Genomic DNA, 22,467 nt, shown 5'->3' on the forward strand with positions numbered 1-22,467 from the left:
CATTTCTGGGAATTCATTCACAGAAAGACCTGCTCTTATAGACTGAATGTTTGTGTCCCCCCAAAATGCGTAAGTTGAAACCTAATCCCCAATATGATGATGGTATTTGGAAGTGGGGTCTTTGGGAGGTGATTAGGTCATGAGGGTGGAGCCCTCATGAATGGAATTAGTGCCCTTACCAAAGAGACCCCAGAGAGCTCCCTTGCCCCTTCCACCATGTGAGGACACAGGAACCAGGAAGTGGGCCCTCACCGGACACCGAATCTGCCAGCACCTTGATCCTTGACTTTGCAGCTTCCAGAACTATGAGAATTGAATTTCTGTTTATAGGCCACCCAGTCTATGGTAGTTTAACAGCCCAAACAGATTAAGACACCTGTATACATGTGAAATTACAGGCATACAAATACAGTTATACATTGTGACATTGTTTGTAACAACAAAAGTTTGGAAATAATTTGAATATCTGTCTGTGGAGGCTGGTTACATAAACTACGGTATATCTTCACAATGGAATAGCATGCAAATGTAAAAACAAACAAACAAAAAGTTCTCTACATACTCATATGGAAATATTTCCAGGATATCTCATTAGATTTTTTTTAAAGCCAGATCCAGAAGAGTGGATAAAATGTTTCCTTTAGTGTAAGAATGGGGGAAAATAAAAATATTCTTCTTTTTACTTGCATAAAGAAACACTTGTATAATACACAAGAGGCAAATAAAAATGGTAAAACAGGGACTTCCCTAGTGGTCCAGTGGGTAAGATTCCATGCTCCCAGTGCAGGGGGTCCTGGTTCAATCCCTGGTCAGGGAACTAGATCCCACATGTGTGCCGCAACTAAGTCCGCGTGCCACAACTAAAGATCCCACGTGCCACAATGAAGATCCCACGTGCCACAACTAAGACCCGGGGTGGCCTTAATAAGTAAATTTTTTTTTTAATGGTAAAACACAGGGACCTCCAAGATAGATGGGGTGGGAATAAGACTTCTCAATGAATATCATTTGTATCATTTTTGTATTTGAACCATATGAATGCATTACATATTTTTTAAAATACAGTACTCAGGTCTCCCCATGTCAATTCAATTAAATTAGTCTCTTGAGATGAGGCCTGAGCTTTTCATTTTATGCCACCCAGGTGATGAAATGTTAGCAAGAGTTAAGAATCGCTGCTTTTTGCCTCAGTCTCAGATGGAACGAGGGATTAGAGAAGTAGTTTTGTGTTGCAGGTGTGGGTAATATTTGGCCCATGCTCTGTATTCTAGAACCTAACTCTGGTAGCTCAAGTCAGTCTTTGTGGATGTAATCCTATACCTGGATGAGGGAGCTCCGTCTGGGATGAGTGTTGATGGTGCTGTGGATGTAACAAGGAATCATGTGCCAGGCTATCTGGGGATAAATACTGTGAAACAGAGAACTGACCAGACATAGAGACGGAGTAAGAAGCAAACCAGTACTGAATGTATTTATCAGGGGTGTGTGGTTGAAACCAGGGGTCTGTTTCAGGGACGAGAATATCTATTAGAAATCCTGGGTCATACTGGGAGCAGGACAAAAGGTACACATTCAATATGGAAGATTTTTGGTCTAAAGATGGCAAATCCATGGGCCAAATCCAGCCCACTGACTGTTTTTGTGTGGCTTGTGAGCAAAGAATAGTTTTACGTCTTTACACGGTTGGAGAAGAAAAATCAAAAGAAGGATATTTCATGACACAACAAAAGTATGTGAAATTCAAATTTCAGGGCCCATAAATAAAGTTTTTGTGGACAAAGCTACACTTACAGATGGCCAAAAAGCACATGGAAAGATGATCAACATCACTAATTGAGAAATGCAAATCAAAACTACAATGAGGTATCACCTCATACCAGTTAGAACGATCATCATCAAAAAAAATCTACAAACAGGGACTTCCCTGGTGGTCCAGTGGTTAAGACTCTGTGCTTCCACTGCAGAGGGCAAAGTTTCAATCCCTGGTCAGGGAACTAAGATCCCACATGCCGCGCTGTGCAGCCAAAAAAAAAAGAACTACCATATGACCCAGCAATGCCACTCCTAGGCATATACCTGGAGAAAACCATAATTTGAAAAGATACATGCACCCCAATGTTCATTGCAGCACTATTTACAATAGCCAGGACATGGAAGCAACCTAAATGTCCATCGACAGATAAATGGATAAAGATGTGGTACATATATACAATGGAATATTAGTCATAAAAAATGCATAAAGATGTGGTACATATATACAATGGAATATTAGTCATAAAAAATGGATAAAGATGTGGTACATATATACAATGGAATATTAGTCATAAAAAATAAAAAAATAATGCCATTTGCAGCAACATGGATCGACCTAGAGATTATCATACCAAGTTAAGTCAAAGACAAATATGAGGAATTTATTATATGAGGAACCTAAAAAAAAGGGTACAAATGAACTTATTTACAAAACAGAAGTAGAGTCACAGATGTAGAAAACAAACTTGTGGTTACCAGGGGGTAAGGGGGGGAGGGATAAGTTGGGAGATGGAGATTGACATATACACACTACTATATATAAAACAGACAAACAACAAGGACCTACTGTATAGCAGTACAGCACAGGGAACTCTACTCAATACTCTGTAATGACCTATATTGGAAAAGAATCTAAAAAACAGTGGATATATGTACACGTATAACTGATTCACTTTGCTGTACAGCTGAGACTAACACAACATTGTGAATCAACTATATTCCAATAAAAATTTTTAAATAAAATAAAATTTCCAGGAAAAAAAAAGCTACACTCACATCCATTGGAATAAAGCCACATGTCGTCTGTGGCTGCTTTTGCACTGCAATGGCAGATCTGAGCAGTGTGACAGAGGCCGGGTGAGCTGCTCTCATCCTCTGCAGTGATGACTCAACAGCGTTTTGAATGCCACGTCATCACTGTCTCACAGCATCTTATTTTTTTATTGCCAGTGCACATCCATTGTCAAAAGAAGAAAATCAGACTTTGAATATCACAATTTTAAGGTAAAGTGGAGTGTAGATTATTTTGTTATTGAAGTCGACAGCAAAACATTGGGTTGATGATGCAATGACACTCCATCTGTGCTAAAAGAATGCAATACACAACAACTTAGACTAAAGCAGTCATCATTGTATTCCCAACTCAGAGGAAACCAACAGTTAGAAAAAAATAGAAAATTTCAGATGGAATATCTCACTGGAATTTCTTCACAAAAATAAAAAATGAAAATGAGGTTGCCACCAAAGTGGGTTTCCAAGTGTCTGATTTGTTAGCCAGAGAGAGCCACTTACTGATACTAAGTTAATTGAATTGTGTTGATTTCAGCAGCCAAAGAAAGGTATCCAGATAAAATAAACTTGCTTTAGACATTCAGTGAGAAAGTTGCTCAAAGGCTTGAGGATATTGGGAACACCATCAATGGTCAATTAGAGAACAGGATAGGGAATTCCTTGGCGGTCCAGTGGTTAGGACTTGGTGCTTTCACTGCCGTGGGCCCGATCCCTGGTAGGGGAACTAAGGTCCCACAAGCTGCTTGGTGCAGCAAAACAAAAACAAAAACAAAAAACAGGACAAATTACTGTGAGTGATTTTCCTTGATTATCAATGAGTTGATAGATGTCACCAATACTGTCCAGTTGCTTTTATTTGAGGTGTCACTGCTGAGTTTGATGTCACCAAAGAATAAGCCTCTTTGGGACTTCCCTGGTGGCCCAGTGGTTAAGACTTCACCTTCCAATTCAGGGGGTGTGGATTTGATCCCTGGTCAGGAAACTGAGATCCCACATGCCTCGCAGCCCAAAAACCAAAACATAAAAAAACAAAAGCAGTATTGTAACAAATTCAATAAAGACTTTTTAAAAAATGGTCCACATCAAGAAAAATCTTTAAAAAAGAAAAAGAATAAGTCTCTTTGAAGAGTTTGCACAGAACAACTAGTGGCAAGAATATTTTCAGAAAATATGAGAAATCACTAATTAGACACAGCCTGAAGGGGAATCTACTAAGATGTGTTAAGTTTGCTGGAGATAAAAATGTGTGAAGCAGAAAGAGGCCTACTTGGACAAATTTATAAAGCTCTAGAAAATGTAAGGTGTTTAGAGCCTATGGTTATTCATTGTACTCAAATTACTCATCAGGAGCTAATTTGCAGAAAATATTTGATTCATGTGTTATTGAACTAGAGTTACCCACTTCCTTTGCTGTTGTTTTTAATCCATCATCAGATCTGTGAATTTTTGTTAGAATTAGAAGCTGAATAGCCTGAATTGCCCCACCACATAGCAGTTTGATGGCTTAGCAGTGATCAAGTTTTATTGCAGTTTTTTTCAGTTCAGAGCCAAGGCTGAAATTTTTCACAACAGAGCACCATTCTAAACCATTATCACTGAATAATTAATGGCCTTGGAAATTAGTTTTTGCTACAGACTTGATAATGTTTCTCAGTGAATTCAACCTAAAATGACAGGGCATGGGAATTCCCTGGCAGTCCAGCGGTTAGGACTCTGCACGCTCACTGCTGAGGGCCAAGGCTCACAATCCCTGGTTCAGGAAATCCCATAAGCCACGTAGTGAGGCCAAAAAACAAAAACAAAAAGTAAAATAAAATAAGATGACAGGGAAAAACAGTGCTTATATGTGAAATGTATACCGCGGCAGTCATTTTGACAATAACTAATGTTGTTTTGAATCACACGGAATGTTAAGCTGCTTTATACACTTCCTGTGCTGTCAAAAGTTAAAACAAGAAGCAAGATCTCATTCTCACACAAATTTGCAGCAGATATATTTTCTGAGCTCCAACTACAGTTCCAGCAGAATTTTTCAGAACTTGATGCCAAGTGCAATGGAAATTTCCATATTTCAAAATCTATTTAATTGGGCAATTGAGGAGTTTCCACCCAACCTTCAACTGAAGAGGATTAAACTGCAATGTAAAAACAAGCTAAAAGGCAAATATCCAGAGAAGAATCTAAGATAATTCTATACATGCCATCCCACAATGAATATGCTCAATTAAAATCATGCAGCATTGGCAGTACCATCTGGCTGAGAGACATTTTCAAAGATGAAATATACAAAGTCTCATTACAGCTCAGCATTGACAGCTCAATATCTGATGACAGGGTCATGGATTTTGAAACCCAATTAAGCAAAATATTATCTCAAAAGAATTCCATTATTCTCATCAGTATACCTGGATTATAAAAAAGTTACACTCAATTACTATAATATTTTGAATTTCATTTTCAAAAAAATTGTAGAAAAAATTTTTTGTCATTAGACAAGAGAACATTCCAGATAGGTAAAACAGGTGGTGCAAATACTGTGAGGTATTAAGATGCTCCTGTTTTAGAGGATTTTCTACAGGAGCCAGTGAGGAGAAGCAGGAGACTGGAGCAGGATTACATATTTCTTGATTTTCCTCTTGTCCTGTAAAGCCTAAAATATTTACTATCTGGACCTTTACAGAAAAATTTGGTGACCCCCCCGCCCCGGGACTAAAGGGTTGCACAGAACTGACTTCTTCGAGATAAGTGTGAGAGGGGAATCAGTGTTCCCCTGAGTGAATTTCACTAAAGGCACTCCAGAATGCTCTGAAATCCAGAGGAAACAAGAAAATCTGCCTTCTAGCTCAAGTGACATGAAAGTAGACATTTTATAAAAGAGGTGGTAGAGCAATTAAAACTAAATTAGAAAATGCCAGGGGGACCATGACCACACTTTAAAACACTGGAGTAACGTTGGCCAGTGTTTTCTAGAGGGGTCCGTAGAGCTTCTGGATATGGCAGCCAAGCCTCGTTTAGAGATGTCACCCTCAGAAAGAAGTGATTAGTAAGTTGATATTTTAAATAGTGTAGCATGGGACTTCCCTGGTGGTCCAATGGTTAAGACTCTGTGCTCCCAATACAGGGAGCCTGGGTTTGATCCCTGGTGGGGGAACTAGATCCCACACACCACAACGAAGATCCCACGTGCCGCGACTAAGACCTGGCACAGCCAAATAAATAAATAAAAATAAATAAATAATGTGGCATGGAAAATTATAATGGGGATGTGAACACTATTTTATTAGTATTGCAGAAGCAAACTAATAGGCGGGGAAGAAAAAGAAAATAATCAATAAGCTCCTTTTTTGTTTTAGGGAGATAAGCTTGGAAATATATATATGAAACATGGGGAAGTAGTAACTGAGAACTGCAGAGCCAGAGGGAAAGTTTACTGCACGGAGGGAAAGGTCTCCAAGGACAAGTCTAATTAATGCAGTAGAAACAGGTCAACCAGTCCTCGTGGAGAGCGCACCTGAGAACCGCTGACCTGATCAAGTCAGTGTGGTAAACATACTTCCTGCTTCTCCCCCTACAGTCACACCTCTTCTACCCTCAGCATCATTGCTAGGAAAGAACCCAGGGCAGGAGGGAGGGACAGATGCTTGTTCTTCTGGGTCCTCAGTAAGGCAGCAATCTAGGAAGTTGGCCTGGCCTTAACCATCACCCGCAGGGTTGGACCTGCGCAGATAGGGGAGAATAAAAAGTCAATGGCGGGTCCCAAGGTTGTGTCCTCAGTTCAGAGGCGGCCTCGGGGATAGGAAGTCAGGAATCCTGGCAAGTTGCTCAAAAAGCCTTGTCAGTCCTTTGAATCTAAACCATAAATATCTTAGAATACAAGTGTAAGTATAATGCCATCTGGAAACCCTGGGAATGAGCAAGCTAAGGCAGAATCACAAATCTTTATGTTTTAGCCGTTTTTTTTAATGCTTCCTTGTTGCTTGTCCATTCATTTCCATTTTGTTATCTCTTAGCATCTAGAACGTTTTCTGGAAAAAAAAATTTTAAGCTTGTCTCAGGTGTGCTAAGGAAAATTAAAGTACTTAATTTTTTTACTGTGAAAAATTTCAAACATATACGAAAGTAGAATAATATAATTAACACAAAACCTCCCCCCCCCCCCCGCCACAAGCACATCAGGTCTCCAACTTCAACAATTGTCAACAAGGCCATTCTTGGGACTTCCCTGGTGGCCCAGGGGTTACAACTCCGCACTTCCATTGTGGGGGGCATGGGTTAGATCCTTGGTCGGGGAACTAAGATCCTACATGCCAGGGGGTGCAGGGAAAAAAAAAAAAAGCCATTCTTGTTTCACCTTGATCCAATCCACACCCTATTCCCCACTGGACTTTTTTTTTTTTTTTTTTGGCTGCATTGGGTCTTCATTGCTGTGCGCGGGCTTTCTCTAGTTGTGGTGAGCAGGGGCTACAACTACAACATTGCAGTATGCAGTCTTCTCATTGCGGTGGCTTCTCTTGTGGAGCACAGCCTCTAGGCACGCAGGCTTCAGTAGTTGTGGCCCGCGGGCCCTAGAGTGCAGGCTCATTAGTTGTGGCGCATGGGCTTAGCTGCTCCGCAGCATGTGGGATCTTCCCAGACCAGGGCTTGAACCCGTGTCCCCTGCACTGGCAGGTGGATTCTTCTTTTATTTTTTTAAAAATAAATTTATTTATTTTTATTTTTAAAATTTATTTTTGGCTACATTGCGTCTTTGCTGCTGTGCACGGGCTTTCTCTAGTTGTGGCAAGCGGTGTCTACTCTTTGTTGCGGTGTGCGGGCTTCTCATTGTGGTGGCTTCTCTTTGTTGCGGAACACAGGCTCTAGGCGCATGGGCTTCAGTAGTTGTGGCATGCAGGCTCAGTATTTGTGGCTCACAGGCGCTAGAGCGCAGGCTCAGTAGCTGTGGCTCACAGGCCCAGCCGCTCCGCGGCATGTGGGATCTTCCCAGACCGGGGCACGAACCTGCGTGCCCTGCATCGGCAGGCGGACTCTCAACCACTGCGCCACCAGGGGAGCCCCCAGGAGGAATTTTTAAAGAGGGGAGCGTGGCACTCTGGCAGCAGAATGGTGGCGGTATCTGAAATCCAACCCCTCCACCCTACTCCAAGATTGACATTCAAATCTGGTGCTAGAATTTACTTTAGAGGGCCTCAGTTTCCCTATAAGCAAAACAAGGAAAATGGACTAAATTATAGGCAATAACTGTGTAACAGTGAAATGAGCCCTTGACTTTGAGTCAAAAGACCTGGATTAAGAGTGCCAGCTGTGGGACTTCCCTGGTGGCACAGTGCTTAAGAATCTGCCTGCCAATGCCGGGGACATGGGTTCGAGCTCTGGTCAGGGAAGATCCCACATGCTCCGGAGCAACTAAGCCCGTGCGCCACAACTACTTGAGCCCGCGCTCTAGAGCCTGCGAGCCGCAACTACTGAGCCTGCATGCCACAACTCCTGAAGCCCTCACGCCTAGAACCCCTGCTCCACAAGAGAAGCCGCAACAAAGAGTAGCCCGCGCACCGCAACAAAGAGTAGCCCAGCTCGCTGCAACTAGAGAAAGCCCGCGCACAGCAACAAAGACCCAACACAGCCAAAAATAAATTAATAAATAAAATTTTAAAAAAGTGCCAGCTGTGCCTCTTGCAAATTATGTAACTTACAATAACTTATGTAAGCAAGCCACTTAACCTCTCTGAGGTTTAATTTTGGATCTATGAGATGCTCACTAAATATTTTTTCTATTTCTTAATTTTGTATCTATATGTTTACTTGTTATATTTTATGATGTACATAAATCAAATCATTATGCTGTACACCATAAACAGTGATGTATGTCAATTATATCTGTATAAAACTGGAAGATAAATGAAATACATTAGAAAATGAAAAATATATATATAAGACATGGAACGATTCAGTCAGCTAGTCAGTTGAGCTAGGATTGCAACCCAAGCCTTCACCTCCAAATTCTGAGCTATTCAAATTGTGCTCGAAACTAATACAACACGAAACTTTGGTGGGGGAAGCTGAAAACCTGCTTTGCTGAGTCACAAAATGCACTAGACCGTAACACTTCCCCCGGAGTTTACACCGGAACAGACATCACCCATCACCCTACAATGTAGGCCAGGCTCAACCCCGGGGTGCGAAGGGCCACAATGAGAGTCCGATGACCAGGGGTCTAAGAATGGGCTCGTGCTGCCAGCGTCTCCCTTTCCGGACACTGTTTCTCCTCTGTCCGGTTCCGGGCTGCAGGTTTACCTCAACAGTCATTCACTCCACCAAGATTTGAGAATCAGCTCAGGGTGGGACGGTGCGCCAGGCCCAGAGCCGAACGAGGCGAGGCAGACCAGACCCTGCTCCCTTAAACTGACTGTCCAGTGCGGGTGGGGGCGGCCGGGGTCCGGGGTCCCAGGGGGGCTATGCCCGACAGCGTTCGCACCTGCCCGGCACCACCTGAGCGTAAGCAACAGTCGGCTCCGCGACCCCTTAACCTGGCCGTCCCGCTGCCGTCACCCCGGCCCCGCGGGGCCCATCGCGCCCGTCAGCTCACCTAGGGGCCGCGCCCCCGTCCGAACCCAGCCTGCGCTTCCCGCTTTGTTCCCAGAGCGGGTTCTGGAGGCGCCGCGCGCGCCCAGCCCCAGCCGCTTCCCGGCAGCGCCCCCCGAGCTGCCTGGGAGGGCGCGCGGGGGCGCGCACGAGCGGCGCACGCCCGTCCCGCATGCCCGCGATCCCGATTGGCCGCGCCGCGTGACGTCACCGGGAGGCCCCGGCGGCCGCTGGGAGCCGGCGCCCGCGCGTGCGCAGACGGGGGGCGCTGAGCGGAGGGGGAGGTGGCTGGCCGCTTCTCCCGCGTCCGCCATTTTGTTGCTGTGGCTCTTGGGAGCTGGCTGGGCGAAGCGGATCTGGCGGCGCGGCGCTCCCGGGGGTCCGGTGCTTGGCTTGGCCTCGGGGCTCGGTGCGGAGCGGCGGGGGCGCGGGGCCGGAGCGCGCCGGGCCAGGAGTGACCGGAGGGTCCCGGTTGGCCTCTGCCGCGCTTGGCTTCACCGCCGCGACCCGGCTGGGCCCGCACCCCCGAGCCGGCTCGTTCCGTGAAGCGGCCCCGGAGCAGGCGGGCGGTGCGGAGGATGCTGCGGGCCCGCGGCCGCGAGGAAGGTGCCGGCTCGGCCCAGTAGGCGCGCGGTGAGCCAGAGGCCCGGCCCGGCCCGCAGACGGTTCGGGCGGAGCGTCCAGCGCAGGCAGAGCAGCCCCGGCCCGCCCGGCCCAGCGCCCGGCCCGCCATGTCCTCCGCCAGGTTCGACTCCTCGGACCGCTCGGCCTGGTACATGGGGCCCGTGTCTCGCCAGGAGGCGCAGACCCGGCTCCAGGGCCAGCGCCACGGCGTGTTCCTGGTCCGCGATTCGTCCACCTGCCCCGGGGACTACGTACTGTCCGTGTCCGAGAACTCGCGGGTGTCTCACTACATCATCAACTCGCTGCCCAACCGCCGCTTCAAGATCGGGGACCAGGAGTTCGACCACCTGCCGGCCCTGCTGGAGTTCTACAAGATCCACTACCTGGACACCACCACGCTCATCGAGCCGGCGCCCAGGTGCGCGGAGGGCGTGTGCGGGCGGGGGTCGGGGCTGGACCCGTGGCCCCCTTTTCGGAACCGGGTTACTTTCCGGAGGGCATTCCGAACCGAAGGCAGTGTCAGGATCTGGGTCATTGTTGATGAAGGGGTGCGTCTTAAATGTGTTGAGTTGCGGGTGCCTAGTTGAAAATGGACGCTTTTTGCCTTCGTTACGTTCTTGGTTTAATTACCCTGCTAAAGCAGAATTTTGTTGTTGTTTTTGAAACCTTTTTTGGGCCACGGATTGAGACTCTGAAGCTAGCTTACCCTCCCCCCACGCCCCGCAAGCACACACGAGTTTGCACACCTTTCAAGGTTTTTGAACTCCAGGTTAAGACCTCCTGGACTGCAGCTTTTGGAACACTGGGCAGATGAAAATGCTTTAGCGTTTAGAAACAAATACCTTTAACTGTGAAATATCAGAACTATATATTGATACCCTGGTGCCAAGTTTGAAATAACCTAGGCATCTATTTTATAATACATTAATTACAAAAATTGTAAAAGAAGGTGCGTTGGCTTCAACGAAGACTTTTTTTTTTTTTTTAACAGTTTCCCCCCAAGCTGGACCGTCCATAGACTGGAAATCCATTTGGTTAAATTCCAAGGAGGAATGAGGCTAGAATGTTACTAAGGGAATTTTTTGAATGACACTCATCTTAATTCTATCTTACTTGAATTTCAGATGTACTTTTTGTGTTAAGTTTAATGACTTAGTATCTATTTTAAAGTTAACCCAGAGTGACACCGATCATTAGGCATCCTCTTTTCATTTGATTATTTGCCTTAATCAGTATTTTGCTAGAGGTTTCTTTTATTTAAATTACGCCAAATTTGAGCTGAAGAGATTGCCTAGCATTTTAAAAGTAAAAGGTATTTCACTGCCCAGTTGATTTCTTAAACATTTGTTTAAAAAGGATAGATTTTTCAGGATGAGATGTTTCTGACTTTACAGATTCACTGACAGGATTCTACTCTGAGCTCTAAACACTAAAAGGTATTATATTAATTAAGGAGCACCCACTGGACGCCTTAGCGTTGCTTCTGTGGAATAGAGATAGAGAAGGAACAGCATGACAGTGGAATGACTTTGAGGTTAACTGCAGAACTAAATGGATTTTAAAAACTGGTGAGAAAGTGATTATAAATCAGATAGTGTATAACGAAGACCTAGACACCAAAAAGAATCTGACTGGTGAAACCTCCAGGTCCCAGAAGATACTGGTGACTGGAGTCAACTTTCAACACATGTAATTCCAATATAAGGGGTTGGAGAGACTCTTAGAACCCACAGTAATGAGATATTAAATACGTTTAAGTAAATTAGTTGCCTAGCTTGTGGAGGTGAATTATATCATTAATTTTAGGCATTTAGCATGCCATGTTGTGTGCCGGGTGTGTGCACTTTGAGGTGACAGGTACTATAGTGCAGCTGTGAGTGAATAACTAGATCCCCTTCTGGGTGGAGAAAAAGGATTGTGCTGCAGCGGCTTCCCGCAGAAACGACCCCAAACTTCCCCTTCGGGCGTCTTCCCAGGTGCCCTTGTAACTTTGTGAGTGTGGTGCCTGCCCTCACCCCTCTCATCCTCCTTCCCGGGAGCCAGCCCTGCACGCCCATGCACACCTGCGGGCCTTCGTTCGACTGCTGGCCCTCTGTGGAGCACCTCCCTCCACCGGTTCCTCACCTGCGGAAATCCTCCCTTTGGTGCTGGGGCCTTTACCTGACCCCCTTGAGTTCAGCCTTGATTGTTTCTCCTCTGTTTCCTCTGCCCCAGGCATTTTGCTGTAGTTTAGTTTTTCCTTTTCCCTGCTGTCTCCAAGGGCTGTCACAGTGCTGGTTGAATCAGATCCTGGCTGGATTTACTTTGTCACACTAAATCTGGATTGCCTCTCCTGAGGATTTGGTTGATGTGTTACCTACTGTAGGAGACTACACCAGGCAAGCCTTGGCCAAATGCAGAAATCAGGGCGATGCATTTTCACACCCCAGACAGGATAAATAAAGTGGTTTAGCTTTTTTAGGCCTCAAAACTGAGCTTCTGAAGCCAGAGTTTCATGCCCCTTGGCTAATAGTTCTTTTGGGGGGTCTGTTTTGCTTAGTGAAAGGTCACAACTATATGACTTCCTCAGAATTTAAGGACTGGTGCTTGTTTTGTGCTAGTCTGATCTTTTTTATTGGAATGTTCCTTAACTTTTAATTTTATATTTTTATTCAAATATTACAGGAGAATTATGTTCCAGTGATAGGTACTGGGAAAGAGGGGTGACAGACATGCTTTCTCTGTCATGGAACTTAGATTTTAGTGGAGGAGACAGACAGAAAAGTAGAAAAATAAAATACTACAAGATTTGTGAATGCTATGAAGGAAATCAATCTAGGCTGAGAGGATCTAGTAGAAGGGACTTACCTGAGCTGGTGAGGTCAGAGAAAGCGTGAAACTGCAGAAGGGAGGAGGAGCAAGGCTTGGGCGAGGAGGGGGAGAGCTTATGCAAAGTTCTGGGTTGGGAAAGACAGCAATGTGATGTGAGTGTGGCTCTGAGATGCAGATCTAGAAGAGTTTGGACAGGTAATGGTCAAAGGCAGGAAATTGGGTGCCATGGAAGGGGTTTGAAGCCAGGAAGTGACCTGAGGCTGTTACTGCAATCCAGGTCAGAACGATGGTGACTGATGAGTCGCCCATCCGTCCATCATAGAGACATTATGTAGACTGAGTGATGGCTGTGGTTTGAAAATAAGTTGCTGGTGGGAGGGGGGATGATGGGGAAGAGAAAGGAAGAGACAAAGATGACTTGGTATATTTGTAGCTGTCTGTTCTCTGGGTTATCTTATTGTCTTTTGAGTTTGTCTGTGGTATTCATTTCTGTCTTAGATTTTAAATTTAAACACGAAAGGTATATCAGTGGCTTTTGATTTTTGAATGACCCTAAAGGATTCTTTTTCTGCATATGGGTGTAATTTTTATATTAAAAATCATTTGAAAACTTGTGGTTTTCACCTCCATTTTATTTGAGTATAAACACTTTTAAGATTCCGTTTATTAGGTTATAGTTAGTATTCAGGTAGGTGCTACTGGTTTTTTTGTTTCTGTTTTAATAGAGGCTCTTTCCAGTTTAACAACAGAGTGTTTCAGGTTTCTGAGTGGATTTAGTTTAGCGGTGAAATACATTTTCCTACGGTTTAGAAAATTGAAAGTGTGTTTTGCGTAGCTTGCTTTGCTTATAAAATTTTCCAGTTCTAGCTTATGTAGCTATATGATGGCTGGGAGAAAAATCATGAGAAGTAAAAGTTGAAAAACTGAGGCAAGTTGACCCATAGAGAAAACCCTGTTTTTTACTCAGCAGACATTGCTCATTGCATGTGCTGGTAATATGGAACTAACATTGACTCAGCAGTCCCTGTCATGCTCTTGAGGAGCTTCCTGGTTACTGAGACTTTATTTAAAAGGCCAAATTCATGTCATCTGAAACAGACAGTAGCTGTGGGAGGGCGGAGAAAGGATGCGCAGCCTAACCTGAGCATCCCGAGGGGACCCTCACACGTGTGCCACAGAGGCTGCACCGTGGGGGACCGGAGGGTACCCCAGGTAGCATGGCCATGCCTCCCCCCACGGCCCCTGTCTGAATATTTAAGGGAACTTTTGGACTTTTGTAATTAGGAGTAGGGGAGAAGGATTAACAGTGATTTTGATTAGCATAGAATTGGACACTGTGGATAAACCTTTGAGTTTCTTCTTACCAGTAGTTTAAATCACCTAAGTTCAATTTAGATGGGATCCATAAACGTCATTACGCTGGGAATGGAGTCTCGCCCAGGTGAGAATTGTGTTCCCATGGCAAGTAAAGTGCTGATAGCCATTTGCTTTGTGACCTTTCTCTTGTTTAAGACTCAAATTCAGAGAACTTTTTATCTAAGATTTCTGCTCTTGATCTGAACAGTTGGACTAGGTTCTAAGGTGCTAAGGTTCCTTCAGGCTAAAATATTTTAGTTCTTTCTGATAAGTGAAAGGGGGCAGTGGTGATTATCCTGGAGTCGGAGTTAAGGTCACAAGGAGTAAGGTGGGACCATCAGGCATTTGCAGCTGGTGGGGAACGACAGCCGAGTGTGAGCTCTGCGGTGGTGAGGCGAAGAGGCTTGGACAGCAAACCTGGTGGCACACGGGATCTCCTTGTCTGTGGAACAGATTTAACCCAGGCTTAGGGGAAATGCTTCCCTGTGTCTTGGGCATTTTAATTTTAGCAGGAATTTCAATATATTGAGGCCTACTGTATCCCAAAGCCCAATGCTAGACTCAAGTCATATAATGGAAGTAAACCACGGCCCTGGCTTTTGAGAAGCTCAGTATACTGAACAAATGAAAATAGAATACCATGGGAGCTTAAAAGCAAGGATGGTCAACTAAAGGGTCAGGCAGGGCCTGAAAGGGAAGGTGCTCTATGAACTGGTTCTTTTTTTTTTTTTTAATCTTTATTGGAGTATAATTGCTTTACAATGTTGTGTTAGTTTCTGCTGTGTAACAGAGTTAATCAGCTATATGTATACATATATCCCCATATCCCCTCCCTCTTGTGTCTCCCTCCTTCCTTCCCTATCCCACCACTCTAGGTGGTCACAAAGGACCAAGCTGATCTCCCAGTGCTATGTGGCTGCTTCCCACTAGCTATTTTACATTTGGTAGTGTATATATGTCAGTGCTACTCTCTCACTTCGTCCCAGCTTACCCGTCACCCTCACCATGTCCTCAGGTCCATTCTGTACATCTGCATCTTTATTCCTGTTCTGCCCCTAGGTTCATTAGAACCTTTTTTTTTTTTTTTTAGGTTCATATATATGTGTTAGCATACGGTATTTGTTTTTCTCTTTCTGACTTCACATGAACTGGTTCTTGAAGGATGAGAACAAGTGTATGAGGTAGAAGAGGTGCTGGGAAAGGCACAGGTGTGGTTCATGTGAGTGAGGGGCCGCGAGCTAGGAAGTTAAGAATGCTGAACTGTGAAGGGCCTCTGTGCTTTGTACATGAGTTTAGCAGTGGGAGCCCTCTAAAGTTTTTAAGAAGAGAACTGTCATGGTCAGTTTTATTTTTTAGAAACTGGTGTGGGCGGGGTGGTGAGAGTCTGGAGTGTGGGGTTAATTAAGGACTGTTACAGGGGAAGGGATTGTGAGAAGCTGAACTGAGATCTCTTGTGTTGGGAATATAAGGTGGAAGCCGATGACAGCCATCGCTGGGCAGTTGCCTGTAGGTGAGTGGAGAGCTGTGGCATCAGGGATGATTGAATGGTGCCTCTGAGAGAATGGAGAGGAGGGATGGGGGGAGGGGGTCGATGGTTTTCAACAGGGAAGCCAGGCGGGGTTCAGCAATCTGATGGGTTTGTTAACGAGAAGAGGGTTGGGGGCCAAATATACAGATTTGGGTCTAAGCTTTGGTGGAATCCGCAGAATGAGCAGAGGCAGAGAAGCTGTGGATGGAGGTGCAGAGGCAGGTGCAGAGGCAGGCGCCGCCGAAGACTGAGAGCCATTGGTGAAGGTGCGAAGCCAGGGATGGAGGGAGAGTCCTCCGTGCTCAGGGTCACCGAGGGATAAGAAGCGCTGGAAGCACTTTGAGCAGACGGGTACTTAGCCAGTCTTCTTGGAATTGATTCTTTTACCATCTGTTTTGTTTTCCAACTTTTTATTGTGAAATCTTTCATACATACACAAGAGTATGTGTATACATGTATATAATAAGGAAAATCTTCCATATCCATGTTACCCCCTTTAAAAACTAGAACAGGGAGCTTCCCTGGTGGCGCAGTGGTTGAGAGTCTGCCTGCCGATGCAGGGGACATGGGTTCGTGCCCCAGTCCGGGAAGATCCCACGTGCCACGAAGCGGCTGGGCCTGTGGGCCATGACCGTTGAGCCTGTGCGTCCGGAGCCTGCGCTCCGCAGCGGGAGAGGCCACAACAGTGAGAGACCCGCATACCGCAAAAAAAAAAAAAAAAACAAAAAAAAAAAACTAGAACAGGACCTTTGAAACTCTCTCCTGCCAGAAGTTGATTGTATTGCTTCCTTAACAGGAATAAGGTGATTGTAAGCATAGAAGGCATTAAAGCTGAAGTTTAAATAAAATGTTCTATCTGTGATTTATACATGCAGCTGAGAATGCTTTTAACCAAAGGAGGAGGGAGATTCATTGTCATTCGATGAGGAGCGGCTTCTCTTCCAGAGCTGGCGAGAGAGGGAGAGGGAGAGGGAGAAGAAGCAGCATGGGTCTGGTGTGCTTGATGGGCTTGGGAAACTGTGTGTGTGTTGAATGCTATTTACAGTCCTGATGAAGGAACAAATTGCGAAACAATTGAGAAACAATGAGTTGTTCCAGTTTTATGTTTCCTATTTCTTTGGGCAGTGGGTTCTAATATGTTAAGTATTTCTGACCTGGCATCATCATGCTTTCATCTCTGCAGTGGGACTAATGTGTAATTTGCAGGGGATTTTGATGAATACACGAGTTTGAGAAAATGGGAAGTGGAGGGCTTTGAATTTGTCAGGGGTGTGGCTGGGAGGTTGATTTCCTGTCATATTTAGGGATGTCTGTGCGTGTGCCGAATCAGGAAAGGAGCTCCAGGTCACTGTAGCAGTGAAGTGGTGGAAAAAGTGTAAGCTGTCCTCCCTCTTGTCAGGTCTGCATGAGCACCCTCCCCAGCTCCGCCTCGGCTATCTAGACCAGGCCTCAGCGAACTCACGGTGAAGGGCTAGCTGTTCAGCACTTTAAGCTTTGTGGGCCCTGTTGTCCCCATCCCAGCCACTCAGCTCTGCCCTCGTACTGCGGAAGCAGCCACAGACAGCCCATGAGCGCATGGGCCTGGCTGGGTTCTACTCAAACCTTATTTGTAAAACCAGCTGGTGGGCCGGTGGCCTGCAGGCCATAGTTTGTGGACCCCTTGGCCAGACTCACAGATAGTTTTTGTATAGTGTACTGGAGCCGAGAATGGTCATTACTTTTTTAAGGGTTATATGAAAAGAAGACTATCTGACAAAGGCCATATGTAGCCAGCAAGCCTCAAATGTGTGCCGGCCAGCCCGCTTCTGGCCTTGCTTGTGGGAACCAGCCAGCCCCGTGAGCTGTGGGGAAGCTGGGAAGGGAGCGTTTGAACCTTTGGGCCTCTTAAGTCTTCTGATGTAGAATCAGAATGCGTAAGCCTGTCTTCCACGAAATCTTTCAGCTTTAAAGGGGGCTAGTCTTTGGCTTTTTCTGCACCATCCCCTTGCCTGTTCTGACCCTTAGCAGAACTTGACCCCGTCAGCTTCTGTGGGACACATGAATGACACTTGGTGCTCTCATTTGCCTTCCAGTCTCTGTCGCTACTAAGTTTGCAGTCTTTGGAGAGCAGGAACTTGGTTTTAATTCATTGTTTGTCCCCCAAGTTCTTAGTACATAATAAGGCCAGTGGGTACCTGGGTAAATGGATGTCATTAGTGTTAATCCCTACTGAAGCTGTACTAGTGTTCTCACGGTCTGTGGAACTGCTTTTAACTTTTAACTGTATAAACAGTAAAATAACCCTTGAAGGCGTCTGCAGTGGAACCAGGTGTGCTCTTGGTGAAGTATCTGAGTTTTGTTTAGTGTGACCCAAACTCTCACAGAATCTCCGTGGCCCTTGAATTAGGTTCAGGGGTGGGGGGTGAGGAGCTGATGGGGTGCTTAGTGCCGGTCAGGAACTGTTGTGGGTGTTTCACGCACAGCGTTAATTCTCAGACACCTGAAAGACCCACGGGTTGTCCCTGCGGCTGACGAGCTGAGAGGCTGTGAGTGAGGACACTGCTTTGTGCAAATCCAAGTGGAAGGCATCGTACCTCCCAGGATTGCTGTGGGGATTCAATAATTTACTGTCTGCCAAGACTGCAGGCAGTCCCCAATGGAGGTATAAGTGTCAGCCTTTTCTTTGTTTTGCTGTTCCTGCTCACTCTTTTTTAGGTACACTGATAGTAAGCAGTCTGCCCCTTTGTTGTCAGGTTGTTAATAAGTAATAAGGCCTTTGAGGTTTTAAATCACTCTTCCAACCACCAAGGTATCCTGACTACTGTGAAACTGGTCATTTACATTAAAAAGATGTAAGTTTTGCCAAATTACAAAGACAGACTTTTGGAGAGTAGTGTGGCAAAATGTACCAAGGGCCGTGAAAACGTTCCTGTTCTTTAATCCAGGAATCTAGGCTTTACAAGAAATACATTGCAGGGAAATTAAATTCAAGAGAGTATGTGAAGATGGTAACAGAGAGAAAGAAGAACCCTTCAGAAACACAGGGATGCTTGTTTGCAGCAGGCTCACCGAATGAAGCAAGAGCAGTATAGTGGGGAAACGCAGAAAAACTGCCCCTGGCATGCATACATGGGACTCTTTTTTAAAAAAAATAAACTTATTTATTTATTTTTGGCTGCATTGGGTCTTCGTTGCTGCGCGTGGGCTTTCTCTAGTTGGCGGCAAGCGGGGTTCTCATTGCGGTGGCTTCTCTTGTTGCAGAGCACAGGCTCTAGGCGCAGACTTCAGTAGTTGTGGCACACGGGCTCAGTAGTTGTGGCTCACGGGCTTAGTTGCTTTGTGGCATGTGGCATCTTCCCGGACCAAGGCTCGAACCCGTGTCCCCTGCATTGGCAGGCAGATTCTTAACCACTGCGCCACCAGGGAAGTCCTGTATGGGGACTCTTAAGAAAGAAAGCCGTACATGGAAGCAACCTAAGTGTCCATCAACAGATGAATGGGTAAAGAAGATGTGGCACATATATACAATGGAGTATTACTCAGCCATAAAAAGAAACGAAATTGAGTTATTTGTAGTGAGGTGGATGGATCTAGAATCTGTCATACAGAGTGAAGTAAGTCAGAAAGAGAATGAAACAAATACTGTATGCTAATACATATATATGGAATCTAAGAAAAAAAAAAAGAGTCATGAAGTACCTAGGGGTAAGACGGGAATAAAGACACAGACCTACTAGAGCATGGACTTGAGGATATGGGGAGGGGGAAGGGTAAGCTGTGACAAAGTGAGAGAGTGGCATGGACATATATACACTACCAAACGTAAAATAGATAGCTAGTGGGAAGCAGCCGCATAGCACAGGGAGATCAGCTAGGTGGTTTGTGACTACCTAGAGGGGTGGGATAGGGAGGATGGGAGGGAGGGAGACGCAAGAGGGAAGAGATATGGGAACATATGTATATGTATAACTGATTCACTTTGTTATAAAGCAGAAAGTAACACACCATTGTAAAGCATTTATACTCCAATAAAGATGTTTTTAAAAAAAGAAAGCAAGCCGCAAAGTGGGCGGATGGGAGGGAGGGAGGGAGGAGGGAAGGAGAACTGTAGCTACCTTGGGGCAGGAACTGTGGGATTTTTTTCTCTTTTGTTTTCCTTTATTTTGCTGAACGTTGTAACATGGTAACACTTTTTTAAAAAGAAACTTTTTTTTTTAATTAAAGTGCTTCAACTTAGGAGATCATGTTGTTATGTGAAACAACTTTTTAGGTCATTAATTGGGGGAAAAAGAGGGAATGGCCATGATCTACTGGAAGACAAAACAACTGTAGTCAGTGGTTAGGCAGGCATAGGCCCTATCCCAGCATTCTCCCTCCAGAACCAGTCTTGCTGCTCCAGAACCAGTCTTGGTGATGACTCTACAGGCGTCACCCCCTAAAGAGGTGGAGACTCTGGGTGAAGTTACTCTGGTGTAGATTATGTGCTTCAAAAAAGTTAAGGGGAGGAAATGCTAACAGCAAAATAGGTTTTCCCAAAACTTCATGTATTCGCAACTTTCCAGAACACTTCTTAGGTGAAGAGAGACCTCTGTACTTCTCTTGCAGAAGGGGGCATTCCATATGGGGTGTTGCTGAAGAGAAGGGAGACAGTGCTTTTTCCTTTTTTAAAAAATATTTATTTATTTATTTTTGGCTGTGTTGGGTCTTTGTTGCTGTGCACATGGACCTTCTCTAGTTGCAGAGAGCAGGGGCTACTCTTCGTTGCGGTGCAAGGCTTCTCATTGCGGTGGCTTCGCGGAGCATGAGCTCTAGGCGCGCAGGCTCAGTAGCTGTGGCGCATGGGCTTAGTTGCTCCACAGCACGTGGGATCTTCCTGGACCAGGGCTCGAACCTGTGTCTCCTGCATTGGCAGGCGGATTCTTAACCACTGTGCCACCAGGGAAGCCCGGGACAGTGCTTTTCTAACCGCATCTAGGTGGTTCCGGGTGTGCGGGGCAGACTCACAGGGGGGCTCCGAGAGTGGGTGGCCAGGGGTGTGATGCTTAGGTGAGAGCTCTTGCGTCTGAGCTTTTCCGTGAAAATTTTCACTTTTTCATTTTGAGGCTCAGATGATGATTCCTGTACAAGGTGCAGTATGGGTGTTTTTTTTTTTAATTATAATGCAAGTATATACTCCCTTTTCTGGTTTTTATATTTTGAGGAGCACAGAGGCCTTTGTCATCTCTCTGGGTGCCCTGGGAAGTGTGCAGGGTGCACACCCTAGATTAGGACCAGAAGGAAGAGTATGTGGTGGTTGTGATGGGCCTAAGGAAGGAGGCAGCTGAACTTACTGAGGATTTAAAAATAATTTAAAAAATTCAGACCAGGTATCTGTATGTGTAAACAAAAGCTTCCTATGAAACAGACATATGTGGGAGGGGTGCTATGCATCTAACGTTAATATTCAGGATGTTAACTTCGATTGCATTACAAACTACAGAGGGTAAAACAGTGTGACAGGACCTTCTTAATGACTGAGAGTATGGAGAGGGAAATAATTTGTTATTGAGTTAATTGGTTTATTTTAAAAGTTTGACAAACACTGGCATAGAGTAAGATTTTTCTCTTAATTTTCTCTCTCTCTGAAGGTATCCGAGCCCACCAATGGGATCTGTATCAGCACCCAGCCTGCCTACAGCAGAAGAAAATCTGGAATATGTACGAACTCTCTATGATTTTCCTGGGAATGATGCCGAAGACCTGCCCTTTAAAAAGGGTGAGATCCTAGTGATAATAGAGAAGCCGGAAGAACAGTGGTGGAGTGCCCGGAACAAGGATGGCCGGGTGGGGATGATTCCCGTCCCTTACGTGGAAAAGCTTGTGAGGTCCTCGCCACACGGAAAGCATGGGAATAGGAATTCCAACAGTTACGGGATCCCAGAACCTGCTCACGCGTATGCTCAGCCTCAGACCACGGCTCCTCTGCCTGCAGTTTCCAGCACTCCTGGGGCAGCGGTCAGCCCTTTGCCATCCACACAGAATGGACCTGTCTTTGCAAAAGCAATTCAGAAAAGAGTGCCCTGTGCTTATGACAAGACCGCCCTGGCATTAGAGGTAAAATCTACTAAGGCTGGTTCTTTGGGCCCTTTGACACTCAGTTTTTGTTCTCTTTGGCCATGGCTTGCGGGGATCTCAGTTCCCCGACCAGGAATTGAACCCATGCCCTAGGCAGTGGAAGCATGGAGTCCTAACCACTGGACTGCCAGGGAATTCCCTAAAAATGCATATTTTTAGAAGAATGGTCCCATATATTTTTGTGTGTTATTTTTTTACTGATGTGTAAATTTATATAAATTACATAAGTGAGGTGGGCCCTAAATATTATTGTATTAGAATATGGGATTTGGTACCACAGTTCCCCAGCTCTGTCATTTATTGATAACTTGTGAAAATGGTTTGTGAATCACACATTGCAATGTAAGTATCATTATGAGTACGGTTTTATACTCTTTCTTAGTATCATTACATCACATGTGTGTTAGAGAAACTGAGATTAAGTTATTGCTTGTTCTGTGTGTGTTCACCCCGAGGTCACAGTAGGGCAGAGCTGGGAGGCAGCCCAGGTGCATGGCAGGAGGATGAAGTCATGGGGCCTGTTGTTTCAGAGCAGCCTGCCCTCAGATTCAAAGGGAGCTGTGATTTTTGTGTGTTTTTTTTCACTGGTTATCCTCAGGTTTATTTGGACCAAGAGTAATACCCAAGTGAACTACACCTGGAGGTTTGGTTCA

At 45.3% G+C, this 22,467-nt stretch overlaps 1 protein-coding gene across 2 annotated transcripts in view; it reads left to right on the forward strand.

The window, feature by feature from the left end:
- The first annotated feature begins 9,834 nt into the window (after window positions 1-9,834).
- CRKL (CRK like proto-oncogene, adaptor protein) overlaps window positions 9,835-22,467 on the forward strand; it is a 31,420-nt gene continuing 18,787 nt past the window's right edge. Inside the window, exons 1-2 of one of the 2 annotated variants that reach the window (XM_089894825.1) lie at window positions 9,835-10,444; window positions 21,328-21,793. In XM_089894825.1, coding sequence (XP_089750951.1) covers window positions 10,134-10,444; window positions 21,328-21,793 — 777 coding nt within the window. In that variant the 5' untranslated portion in view covers window positions 9,835-10,133. The remainder of the gene's footprint in view (window positions 10,445-21,327; window positions 21,794-22,467) is intronic. The other variant, XM_022551216.3, reaches the window with a different exon arrangement.

Source organism: Delphinapterus leucas, chromosome 14 (genome assembly GCF_059928025.1).
Source record: "Delphinapterus leucas isolate spDelLeu-1000000601 "Yukka" chromosome 14, BTC_Dleu_Yukka2, whole genome shotgun sequence".
NCBI classification, from domain to species: Eukaryota; Metazoa; Chordata; class Mammalia; order Artiodactyla; family Monodontidae; genus Delphinapterus; species Delphinapterus leucas.